The 13700-nt window shown below is 39.0% G+C and overlaps 1 protein-coding gene and 1 non-coding gene across 8 annotated transcripts in view; one reads left to right on the top strand and one right to left on the bottom strand.

Moving 5' to 3' along the window:
- SMARCA2 (SWI/SNF related, matrix associated, actin dependent regulator of chromatin, subfamily a, member 2) overlaps nt 1-13700 on the bottom strand; it is a 180889-nt gene that overhangs the window by 26969 nt on the left and 140220 nt on the right. For 4 of the 7 annotated variants that reach the window (XM_025359053.1, XM_025359051.1, XM_025359049.1 and 1 more), the window contains exon 28: nt 4476-4693. In XM_025359053.1, the coding sequence (XP_025214838.1) occupies nt 4476-4693 (218 nt within the window). Of the gene's footprint in view, nt 1-4475; nt 4694-6455; nt 6552-7384; nt 8032-8486; nt 9277-13700 lie in introns of those variants that run through there. The other 3 variants (XM_025359054.1, XM_025359055.1, XM_025359056.1) reach the window with 3 other exon arrangements.
- LOC112608813 lies at nt 3418-3608 on the top strand. The gene has a single exon (XR_003116096.1). It is a non-coding gene; the product is annotated as a U2 spliceosomal RNA (small nuclear RNA).

Consider the following 13700-nt stretch of genomic DNA (forward strand, 5'->3'; position numbering starts at 1 on the left):
GTCACATATTCAATGAGTTAACTCTGTCAAGGTTGCTGGAAAAAGTAAACATACTCTTCAGTTATGCTAACAGAATTCTGGTGTCCAGAATAAGGAAGCTAACTACCCTGCAATTAATGATCAGAATACGCCATTGGAGTTCTGGGTGCCATGTTTTAAATGGGACACTAGGAGACTGGAATGTGGCCAATGTCTAGGCATCACTCAGAGAGCAAAGTGAAGTGTTCCAACCTGAAGAAGAATGTCCTGACGTAGATATGCTTGTTGATACATTTTAAAGGATATTTCTCAGAATGACAGCAGATTTATTCTCCGAGGTTTCAAGTAGAACAAATAGCTAGGGGTCAGAGGGCTGCATCCCTTTTAATGTAGGAAATGGCGATGTGTTTACAACTGTCTTTCGGTGCCAAGAACTGCTCTGAAGCAGGGAGCTCACACTGGAGGGTCCACGTGGACGTGGATGACCACATGCCAGAGGTGGTACAGGGGGACTTACTTGTGTTGTGGGAAGTTGGGCCAGGCAGAGCTAAATGTCCCTTCCAACTTTAAGAATGTCTCTAGGAATCTCTCTCTCTCTTCTTTATCCAAGTAACTAAAAGCCTCTAGAGTTGGAACAGCTCCATAGACTCTACTCTTCACCATCTAATTCTACGTCTCATCCCAGGGGCAATCTTCAAAGGTACAAATGCAAACAGGATGAATCCCTTCTCAAAGAACAGTCTTGGGCTAAATATTACATAAATTGAGAATATGAGTTTCTAAAAGCTTCTAAATAAGCAGAAAACAAAGCATGCTTAACAGGTCAAAACAAAGCCTTCTAATACTACTTGATATAAAGTTTTCTATTTGTGCAAATAAAATGATGGGGGCCAGTAGCAGCAGACCAGTACTACCTCTGAATAGCAGTTACTGCAGAGAGATTTTACATTTATGAATCACACAATATCTGGCTCTTCAGGGTCAGATTTTTAGAAAATACCCTCCTTTTAAAAAACAAGTCCTATCACTGACTAAAAAGCAATAAATACACACATAAATGATCTTAGTTCTTTATGAAAATATCAAGATACATCTGCCCCAGAATCATGCATGAACTTTAAACAACTGTCTCATGAGAGCTAATTAATTCTTCTTATATATCAGTTAAATATAAATGGCAGTTCTTATTTAATATGCTGTTAATCTACATGAACGTCAGAGCCCTAACATTTGACCAAAGTGATGGGAAGGAGGTTAGCACAGGTGGTATTTCTTTCACAGGTGGGTTGAGTTACTATTTAAGTAACTGACTTTAATGGTGCAAAAATCTCAACACAGTGAAATGTACATCTCCCAGCAGCGTTTTCTAAAACCAACCAAAAATATGATACTGTATCTAATTAAGGCTCTCCTAATTTGAGTGCCTCCTACTTGAGTACCAAGTTAAAGAGAAATACAAAATATAAATAGTTAGTGCTTTTTCTAGAGGATTACCAACATGAAATGTATATGAAACATTCAGTGGTGGGAAATTTAGTACATACTCCCCAGAAAGCATCTAAATGTGGGAGCTAATAGAATGTGTCTTACCAGGACACTTTTTAAGGAAAAGTAACTAAGCAAATAAAACAAGGAAAAGTGAAAAAGAAAAAACTACTCAATATCTGCATGCTGAAATATTTAAATACCCTTTACCTACAGTACAACTCAATAAGCAGTACCATTGAAACTGCATTTTCTGTTTCTAGAAATAAAACCACAGAAACCAGCATCAGCAAGGACACTTTCTTTCCGGTGCTCAGAGGTCCATTCACCTACCTGATCAGCCTCAAAGTCTGAAAGGCTGATTATTGATAACGAAACTGTTCAAAGAGCCTGAGTTACATTAACTCCTTGATGACTCATAAGGACTCTAGAGGCAGGCATAGTAATGAATCCCATTTTTTTGGATAGGCAAACTGAGGCTCAGGGAGATTAAGTAAATTACTCAACTGTCCCCAAGCTAGTGAATGCCAGAGTCAGGATTCAAATGCAGGCGGTTAAATCAAGACAAGAGTCTGTACTCTAAACCACTATGCAATGATTAGCTGAGGTTTAAGGCACAGAATCTCCTATCACTCTGTATTTTTGGATGGTTTCTAGGAAAGTGGTCAGCCCATAAGCCACGTACACCAGGAAGTCATAAACTCAAAAGCTATGGAGCCTGCAGGTAATACAAATGAATGAAGTGAGCCAGGCATAAAAAGCATGATGGTAAATGGTAACGCACTCCATATTGAAGAGATGATAGGGAGTGATGGGGACTGCGGCAACCTAGAGCGTGATGCTGCCAATGAAAGGATGGCCACTTCTTCGTGCCTACTGATTGCTACCTTAGGGAGAGCTGGGCAAAGTGCCACCAGAGTTTCAGGTTTTTCAAAAGGGTGGGGGGTGGGAGGGAAATTTTTGCAAGAAATCTCTCCAGGTTTATGTATTGCTGACCCCCACCCCTCCAAAGAACAACATAAAACCAAATAAATCTGCTGGCAGTATGTAGTCCACCTGTTGGTGACTTCTTTTATGTCACTAGAGAAAGACACAGCCATCACCTTAGAACGAAAGGCCTAGGTTCTCAACCTCCAAGGACTTTCCTGGCCCTTCTCAGTGTTGCAACAGCCCTCGACTCACTCAGCGAGTAATGAACAAAATGCCTGTCACACATCACAGCACATCTGGTCAGAGAAACAGATGTTACACTCTCCTGAGACAAAGGCAAAAAAGTTTGATGTATATGCAGGGTGATGCTCTCTACTTAGTAATATTTTGCTTTAAACCAGGGACTGAGAAAATAAGGCATCATAATCCAAGCTGGCTTCTAGAATACCGTCCCTTTCTATGGCAAATATACAAGGGGAGCTGGGGGGTGAATAGAAACCTGAGAGTTACTGATTCATGGTTTACAAGGAAGTTTTCATGTTCAGTCTGGACAAAGCATGGATTTGTGGTCAAAATTTCCTTCCTGGATTGCTGTCATTCCCCTTCATTAATGAACAGCTGGTCCAAACCCAAGAGAATGGGGTTGCCTTTTGTGGCCACTTCAGAAGCCTCAAAGGGGATGCAATTATTTATTTATTTTTTGAAAAAAGGAAAATAGTAAGCACAAAATCTGACAGACCTGGTGGGCAAAATGGAGCAAGAAATTCTGGCCTTTTCACAAACATCTCCACCTACTCCTCTTTTCCCATTTCTGAAAACTCCTTATAGATAAGAAAGGCTTAACAGCAAAACCCCACGGTGGAAAGTTTCTTGCTTTTTATACTACTTAATTTTTATACTAATTTTTCCTTCCTGCTATGATGTATTCAGCAAACCCAAAAACTAAAAACACAACGTAGTTGTTCATGTTAAACACAGGGGTACAGAGCAACACTAGTTAATGTCAAACATTTCTGGTAACTAACTGCTTCTCAGCCTTTTGGCTAAGATCAAGTGTAGTATCTGTTGTTACATGCTTAATATCTGATTCCTCCTCTATCCGAGGACAACACGTTAAGTGGATTTTGGAAGCAGGGAGCTAGAACAGGAGCTTGCTCCACCAACTCCACACATCGACCTGGTACTGCAGTAACTCCAGGAATGATGCACCCCCTTGAGAAAAAAATTTTTTCAACTGGTAATTAAAAACCGATTAATACCACTATGCAACTGCGTGAAAATGCCTGTTTCCCGTCAAATTATCAACTGAAACTAGAAGCCATCTTCAAATGCAAACATTACCACGTGATAATAAAGTGGAAACCAAGTCAACTAACCAAAGTGTAGCCTAACTAGTTCATCTACTGTATGCGTCTGACTGACACCCTACAGTGTCTTTGGTTTTCAAATAATTATTCATTGTTTAAAATGGCCTGGGAGGAGTGTCCAACACAGCTTTCTCAAAGTCGGTATCCAAAAATCCCATGAAAAAGGTAAGTTTGCTGAAAGACCATGCTGACTATGTGGTATTAGGAAGAAAGAGATAACTCAAACAAGAGCTCAGAAATTCAAGTGTTGGAAGGAAAGAAGAAACTGTATTTACTAGGAAGCATCTATTTTGCTTTAAACAGTCTTAACATGAGATATTTACCTTGAATATATTAGGATTCTTCTTTCTCTAACAATTCAATTCAAAAAAATAATTTTACTCCATCATTCCAATCCCTTTCATCTGAAATATCTTCATTTTCAGATGGTATTTCAGAGGTCCTTAAGAATCCTTTTCTAATTTAGATTTTTTTTTTTAATTTTGTAATCTAAACTAAATTTTCAACTATCTTAAATAATACATTATGAAACATCACGCAAAATAGCAATAGTGGCCATTTTAAACAGGTACAAAGAAAGCAAGCTATAAAACACAAACTAGAAAGAACCTTAATAAAACCTAAGTGCATAACTTAACAACTGCTCCCTCCCTTAGGTAGCACCATTCGGCATCTTGGTGAGAGATGATCAAGGTGAAGGAACCAAACACTCACCTATCTTTGTAGTTTATCACAGTATCGATGATAGCGTTCATCTGCTTTGTCAGTTTGGGGGGATTTGGTGACAGTTTCTCAGCAGGAGGGCGGCCTCTTCTCTTCTTAGCTTTTTCCACATCTTCTTTCGCAGGATCTTTATCCACATTTCTTCGTCTTTTTCGCTTCTTAAGCCGTACTTCCTCTTCCATTTCCTCCAAATTGCCGTCTTCAATGGCCTGTTCATTGAAAACAAAGCAGAAAAATTCAAGACAAGAAAATAACCAAGACAAAAAAAGTATGTGTATATTTATATATAGCTTCAACAATTAGAATAAAATGAAAAATTAACCAAAAAAAAAAGAAGTAAAATTTAACAGTAATCAGTGGAGGAAGAAGAAAAAAGGAATGCTACCATATTGGATAAATGCATCTTTAACTCAAGTCTGTTTCATGAGCAAAACACACTGAAGGCCCAAAACACTCACAGTAAAGAAGAATATGACAAATATTAAAAGATCTATAAATTCAAGTATTTGATGATAACTGAATCCAGATGAAATTTTAGCTCAGTTTAAGAACATGACCCTAATTTTCTCAATACTGTAAGGGAAGGAAAAGGTAAACAAAATGAGGGGTGGGTTATGAAAAAAAAATCCCTAAGAATACATCCACACGAGCATATAAGCTTTGACCTTTTCTTGAGGTTTTGCATCAATTTGTTCATGATTAACAATATAAATCAAAATTCCATCTAGATTTTTGTTCTAACGTGGCAATTAGTAAACAAGGAAACGGGAAAGTACAAAGCCACATTCCTTGGTAAACGCACTTAAATCATTCGATAAAGAACACACACACTCACAAACAATAAACACTTTTTTCCAATTACCTGCAAACGCTTGCTTTAAACCAGAGCCAGCAGCACTAATGCAGAGAGATAATAAAATAGCTATAAAAACAACCAGGTATAAAAGAAACCTGTTCATAAAGGGCTAAAAGATCCATGTGACAGACCCAGAAGTTTAAACTTTTTTTTTTTCCTGGTAAATCTCAAAACTCAAAAGAAAAATAGAGGAAAAATACTGCAAAGGAAAAAAAAAAAGAACATAAAATTTGAACATAGAAATGTTCTAAAAAAAAATCTTTAAATTATATTTTGAGATTGCTCTCTCACACAAAATAACTAATGTTGTTATTTGTTCCTCCTGCCTCTCAATATTGCCTCCAGTATGCAAATGATAATCAATCCTTTCTCGTAGCTGAAAGAGCTCTAATCATAAGGCAATTACCTTCATTTCTCCACAGCACCAAACATGGCTAATATTTATGATCATGTGAGTATAACAATCAATATAAAGAGTGATTACAGCTCAGACATAATTTCTTTCACTTATGTACAATGCTTCCTGAAAAAGAAAGGTTTTGTGAAGAAAACCTGGTGCAGAACACAAAACAACCTGGCATGTTAAAAATGCCAGTGGGATTTTTAAAAAAATATGTTTTCTATGCATCCTCCAATGTGCAAATCCATAGAAGCAACATGCACACAGACAGATTCCTAAGGGACAGTCTGAGCCTAGGCCTTAATAATCAAAAGACAATTTCCATCACGATCCTACAGTGTTCAGATAACCACTATGAAGGAGGCGAGATCTGATGAGTTATGAGGAAAAAGGAAAAGAAAAAAAAAAAAAAGCTTCACATTATTGCATTAATATTCATTTGCCTAAAAAGCAGGACACCCACTATACAGCTAAACACACTGCAGCTAAGCGAAGATTAAGAAAAGGAAATTGTCCCGCATATCTTGGAGGCTGAACATGCTAATAATAAATACAGCATGCAAGGCTGTCAACAGTTAATGGTATTGCTCTCCTCAAGCACCCAGTTGCACACAGAAATACGGAGAACACCGGCTTTTGATGTGTTACACACCTACACATGCCTGGGATGTAGTTCTACTGAATCTTCAAGACGGCAACGAAAAAGGATATTTACCTTACCACTATCAGCAGGCCGGCTATCGGAAATCACAGTTAGTGGGGATAAAATTAACAAGCCAGCAAAGCAGCGAGCTGCTAGTCTCTTCATCAGCTGATCAGGAAAAAAAAGAGAGCTGGGGAAAGGCTATGTTTTCATATACAAGTAATTTTATTTTACTGAAAATTTAATACTGAAAGGATTGTGGATACTCAAATCTGCTGTTTCATTCTACCTACTACAAGGCCCGAAGGCTTCCTCCTTCAGCCTGTTTTAATATTGACAACTACTTATCATATTTTTTTCCCTTATTATTCCAGGCAGCAGAATTAGAGATTTTAGCTCAGGTGGTTTCTGATTCTTGCTCACATTTTAACAATTAAGCCAGTAAGAAAACAAATTAATATTCAAATTTATTTTAAACAATTAAAACAAGGTATGCTTTTTTGGCATTTTATACCTTATTTTTAAAAAAAATAGCAGCATGGTTTGGAGCAGTCGAAATGATTTTTAAAATAGAAGACAATTTAAAAAAAAATTAAATGCATGTAAATAAAAGCAATGTGCATGTTCTAAGGTTCAAATATTTTAATATAATATGTAATTCTGCTCTTTAAAGAAAATCCAGAACAACTGTAACACTTCACTTTCAGTTTCATGCTGTAAAATTTTTCATTGTTTTTCTTCTCAGTGGGATAAATGAAGTTGGGGGGAGTTGTAAAAAGGATATTTCTACTCTCACCCCCCTCAATTTTGAAAAGAGGGAAAAAGCATAAGCTTGTGATATTTGGAGTTTTAAATCTCTAAATCTGTGAGTAGCTAAGAAGCGAAAACAAATTAAATTGCAAACAGAACAACTGAAACAATTTTTATTACAATTGCTAATACGTGCAGATTCTTATTAAATTTAGGTTCTGGAATTACAAGGAAACACACAAAGTACTGACCATTATTCCCCTTAAACTAAGGTTTTATGCAGGAATGCAGAGAGCTACAAAACATCTTCCCTCCTCCCCAAAGACCCCAAACACATCCATATGCAGTGCTTTATGTTCTGTGATTTCTAAGGGTCTTTTTCTAATGGAAATCAATTCACTAAATACTTCCCAATGCTTTTCGCACATAAAGAGTAGAGTAAGATTACTCCTGCATGTAAGTAAAATTATTCATGGAGATTTTAAACTGTTCTTTTATTTTAAAAAATTATTTATTAAACTGGCTCAACTGACTCAAACTCAGCGCTGGGGGTTGGGGGGCACACAAAAAAAAACCCAAAAACTTGCTACACAATGCTAAAGTACTACCCCCAAAAAGAATTCCCTTCCAAACCTTTTACCAGCACAATAATGAAATAAATCACAGAAGCAAACCCCCAGTTTCCGACTGGTGACGTGTTGCGCAAGAGTGCGAGCCCTAATTCAACATACAGACGGCTCCCATGCTGAACTGCCTCTAGATTTAATGAAGTGAATAGGAAGGAAGTCGGGGAAAAAAAGTGTACAAATAAGAAATTAACACTTTCCTTCCCTACCGAAACGGTGAAACACAACTACAGCGAAGTTTAGTGAGGCACCTCTTTTCTTAAAGGCATACTGCACCCATTTGGCTCCGGATGTCACGAAAAAAAACCCATATGGTGGTAAAAATCCCCAGTCAAGTTAAAACAGTTAAGCATATTTCAGCCTGCGTTTTTCCTGAATGAAGCTGGGAATTACTCCTTCCTCCACTGGATGGCAACCTTTTTTTTTTCTTTCTTTCTTTCTTTTTTTTTTTTTTTTTGGCCCTCTTTCTCTCTTTTCTTTCTTTCAATTTTGCTTAAGAGAAAATGTTTTTCATGACTCAGGGTATGCAAGAACGAGATGCAAACTAGCTCCCTCTTCAATTAGTTCTTATGAAAGCAGCGTGCACGTTCTGACAACAAAATGCAGGAGACAGTCATGCAGGATTAGCTGTTTTAGAGGAAACACTTTGCAGCTAGCAAAGCACATGGCAGACCCGGGAAGCGGCCACACGTGGGTCCAGTTGTGGCCCTCTCATCCTGACACACACCAACCACATCTTTTACTGCGTGACGGAAGGTCCAGAAAGTCAGCCTCAGGCGCCTTCTTCTCAACCCGGTGGTGTAAAGAGGCGCTGTTATGCGTGGTTCATAATATCACAAAGCAGAGGGGATCCATGATTATGAATAGGTAAAGAGGGACACGCAAACAAAAAGCCCCAGGCCAACTCCTGCGCATTGTTTCCACCTCCGCCTCTCCAAGTCCACCAAGCCATGTGGCACAGCCCTTACAGTGGAACAAACCATCTTAACACTGAAAGGAGCAATTCTAAAGATATCCAGACAAGGCATGGAAATTTCTTCCATGCGAAACGGGAAAGTCAGTACTCAAACACTAACTCTGCTATTTCAGTATCATATTTCTGTCCGCTGACACTTTCTCTTTCTCCCTCTGGGGATCCTCCTCCCTTAGGAACTCTAGTTGGATTCCAGAAGAGGACCCTGGGATGCTGCTGGGCATGGGGGTGGGGTTACAGAGCCCAGGGCTAAGCATTAAAGAATGCAGGTTAAGACCATTACATTATACTAGTGCTTTCTTGGGACAGCTCACATATCACCAAACTTGATTCCAAAATTCAGACAGGCTAAATATCCCTTGTGCCCTGCTGAGACCCTGGAAGCCAATAATACAGGTAAAGATCCCCCAAACAAGAAAAGCAATGCCAACAAAATAGTGGAATTTTACATTTACATTTTCATGTATGAGATTTTCTTACAATACAAATCTTAAACAACAACAAAGTTGAACATAGAGCTCATCGTCAAAGATGCCACATTATTTTAATCAGTTTAATGCACACTGTAGCACTTTTGGATGCAGAATTTCAGACTCAGGGCTTTGGACAGTAAGTTTTTGATTATTACTGTCTCCAAAAGCAACCTGTTAGAAAAACTGGCATAAAATCAAATTCCCTAAAGTGAAATAATCTAGACACAAAAGGGCAAATACTGTATGATTTCAGATGAGAAAAGAGAACAGTGTTTACCAGGGGCTAAGGGAAGAGGGCTGGGGAGTTAATGCTTAATGAGGTCAAAATTTCAGTTTGAGATAATGGAAAAGTTCTGAAGATGGGATGTTGGTGACAGTTGCACAGCAATGTAAATGTACTTAATGTTACTGAAATGTACACTTAAAACGGCTAACATGGGCCGGGTGTGGTGGCTCATGCCTGTAATCCCAGCACTTTGGGAGGCCAAGGCAGGTGGATCACACCTGAGTTCGGGAGTTTGAGACCAGCCTAACCAACATGGAGAAGCCCATCTCTACTAAAAATACAAAATTAGCTGGGCATGGTGGTGCATGCCCTGTAATCCCAGCTACTCAGGAGGCTGAGGCAGGAGAATTGCTTGAACCTGGGAGGCAGAGGTTGCAATTAGCCAAGATTGTGCCATTGCACTCTAGCCTGGGCAACAAGAGCAAAACTCTGTCTCAAAAAAAGAGAGAGAGAGAAACAAAAAAGGCAAAAACAGTAAATTTTATGTGTATTTTGCCACAGGAAAAAAGTCCCTGAAAAGAAATCAAATTCTCTAAATTAAGGAACAACTTAACCCCAATTAAACCCCAACAACTGCAGGTTCATACGTGTTCTTACCACCTTAACACACAGCACATAATACTAGCGAAATCTTGCTAGCTTTCCTTCAGAATTCAACCCTTTTAACATTTCAATAGATAGCACGTTCAGTCTTGCCCTGGCCAATGGCTAGAACTTTTCAAAAATCCCCATTTATTCTTTCAAAGGTTATTAAGGAAATATCCATGATGTAAGAAAATAAATGTATATAGGACATAACTATTCACAAACCTTATACTTTTGTTAACAAATGCTTCCCATATTCAAGAGATGAGTTGGTCTGAAGGGTAAGAACTTGTTTGGATATAGATTCCACCCTGCCCCCCCACCCCATGGTGCAATAAACTGATGACATTAACTCAACGGACTCTGTTTCTTATTTCATTCATCTGTCAGGCAACTTGGATGCCAACTGCACTCCCGGCTCTCCCTGAGTTGGGACTGAAATGTACCAAGCTTACCATAAAGGGGAAGAAAATTGAGCCACAGTTTACTCGAATTTCTGGTACAGTGGGTTTTCCAGTTTACTGATCAATAACCTCAGATCACTTTTGCAAAAAAAAAAAAAAAAAAAAAGGGTTTTCTCTTTTCCCATATGCCATAAGCACACGGAGGTGGGTGAGGAAGGGAAAAGGGGAGCTATGGCTTACACATCTGAGACAAGGTCAATTAACACACTATTTTAGTTAAAAGCAATTTGGTTGGGCTAAGGAAAATGGCTGGGCGCAGTGGCTCACGCCTGTAATCCCAGCACTTTGGGAGGCCGAGGTGGGCAGATCACAAGGTCAGGAGTTCAAGCCCAGCCTGGCCAATATGGTGAAACTCTGTCTCTACTAAAAATACAAACATTATCCAGGTGTGGTGGCACGTGCCTATAGTCCCAGCTACTCCGGAGGCTGAGGCAGTAGAATTGCTTGAACCTGAGAGGCGGAGGTTGCAGTGAACCAAGATCATCCCACTGCACTCTAGCCTGGGCAACAGAGCCAGACTCAGTCTCAAAAAAATAAAAAGAAAAATGAGTTTAAAAATTATTTTAGCCATGAGTTCAACTAAGAACCCATGTGACTGATACCTTTTAAGCAGTATTAAACACAATATACTCTATTTGGAGAATGATTTTTAGATTTAGTAGAGGTTGGCCCACAAAACATCTGGCCCTGACGATCCTACCAAACTATAAATGTGAAATATTGACACCTTTGTTCTTACAAGTTAGGTACATGCTATGTTCAGCTTCCTTGGGTAGAATCAAAAAACCTGAGAGAATTTGAGAGCCTGCAAGAGACTTAGAGAAACAATGGAGAACTGCAACAAATACAGTTCGGCTTTCCTATCCTGAGATCATCAATCCAGTTACTATCTACTCTTAACAGAGTCAGGAACTCTACCCGCTTGTCTGTTGAGCAGGGCTCCTCAGAAGGGCCTGGGCCACTTCTGTACTTCAAGGTTCTCAGCATATTAAAAATGAAATGCCAAAAGAGGGTAACAAACTAATACAGTTTTAATGCTCACAAAGAATAACTTAATGCTTTCAAGACAGATAAAATACAACTATTAAGAGCATAACCTCATTTGGAGATAGTGTCAAATGGCAACTTAGAGGCACCTTCATGAATGTGAGGCCTGAGCAAAATAAATGGTTCTTTTCTGGGCTTCCCTGTGACAGGCTGTCCATGAGGAACTGAGCCACGATCCAGGGTTCCATGATACTGCAAGAAGTCAGACTTTCTGGTCATTACACCCATAGTGATTAAGAACAGCAAATCAATCAGATACTGATGAGAATGAGGTAGTTGTTCTGCTTGAAGCCAATGCAAAGAATGTCCATTAATAGCCCAATAATGAGAGAGGAAAACATGTAAATAAAGCAACAGAAGAAATCAAAAGCACAGTAGTTTGAGGTTCTCTAATATAGAAAAAAAAATAGCCCCAACTTTTAATAAATCTTCAGACACACAGAATCATTAATACTTCTACTACTACTGATGCAGCTACTACTACTACCACCATTGTCCCTGCCAGCAGCAGCAGCAACATTGGCTAACACATAGTGTTCACTGTGTTGCCAGCCACTCCATGCTTTGAGCACATTTAGTCATTTAAACCTCACAACAACCCTAAAAAGGTAGGCACTCTTACACTCTGCATTTTGCAGATGAGGAAACTGAGGCACAGAGAGCTATAACACCTTCTTCCAGATCATATATAAAAGACGACGACTCAGTATTTGAACTCGAAGTCTGGCTGCATAAACCACGCCCTTAACTACCAAACTATTCTACGTTATAGCAGAAAACAGTAACATTATTAATGACAACTATACCATCAGGAAAATGCTAACTCATACTTGTCAGGCTTAGGTGAATAATTCAAGTAAAAACATAACATGATACATCTTAGGAAGACTTTCAGCAAAGATCACACACAGATATACACACTGCCAGCAAAGATCTCTCTCTTATACACACTCCTTTGCATAGAAGTGTGGAACCATAAAAGTAACCATCAAAGTACACACTTATTTTAATAGCCAATGGGAAATTATTGTTCCACAACTTTAAAAAATTTATGTCAAAACATTAAAAACTCTTATACTTGTAGAGGGAAAGGAAAAAAATAGTAAAATATTTGCTTAGTACACTAATTTAAAATATTAGAAACATGGAGCATTAAAATGTTTCATTTCTCTGTTTAAAAAAAAAAAAAAAACTATCCAGAGCATTTTGCTTTGCTTTGCTTTGTTTGAGACAGGGCCTCATTTTGTTGCCCAGGCTGGAGTGCCATGGTGTAATCAATCACAGCTCACTACAGCCTCAACATCGTGGGCTCAAGCAATCCTCCCACCTCACCCTCCTGAGAGCTGGGACTATAGGTGCACACCACCACACCTGGCTATTTTCTTTTTTGTAGACACCGGGTTAGACAATGTTGCTTACACTGGTCTTGAACTCCTGGGCTCAAGTGATCTTCCTGCTTTGGCCTCCCAAAGTGTTGGGATTACAGGAGCGAGAGATCACGCCTGGCCTATCCAGGGCATTTTGAACAGTGCTTGTCTTCTCCTTGTCAAATAACTTATGATATAAACATCTTTTCTATGCCTTGGAAAACTGCCATACTCCTAAATTTGGATTGGCTTCCAACATTTCATCCTTTGCCATTTCGATGTCGAGAAATAGCTGAGTTCCTTCAGTGTGACTTTGTTTTCTTGTTTGTTTTTGCCAGTATCACTTCCTCTGGGTCATCTTCATCCTTTTCTTGATAACCACATCCCTCATTTATGTGCGTAAGTTCACCTTCACCATGTTCCCTGAATGTCTAGAATCTCTCCTGTATGGCCACTTTGTGATCCTACATCTTTCTTCACATAAATTCTTTTTATGTTTTATAAATTCTTTTATTTATTTTTATTTTTTGAGACAGTCTCACTAGCTCTGCTGCCCAGGCTGGAGTGCAGTGGCGTGATCTTGGCTCACTGCAACCTCCGCCTCCCAGGTTCAAGCAATTCTCCTGCCTCAGACGCTCAAGCAGCTGGGACTATAGGCGTGCGCCACCACGCCCGGCTAATTTTTATATTTTTAGTACAGATGGGGTTTTGCCATGTTGGCCAGGCTGGTCTCGAACTCCTGACCT

The sequence above is a fragment of the Theropithecus gelada genome, chromosome 15, assembly GCF_003255815.1.
Source record: "Theropithecus gelada isolate Dixy chromosome 15, Tgel_1.0, whole genome shotgun sequence".
Lineage (NCBI taxonomy): Eukaryota > Metazoa > Chordata > Mammalia > Primates > Cercopithecidae > Theropithecus > Theropithecus gelada.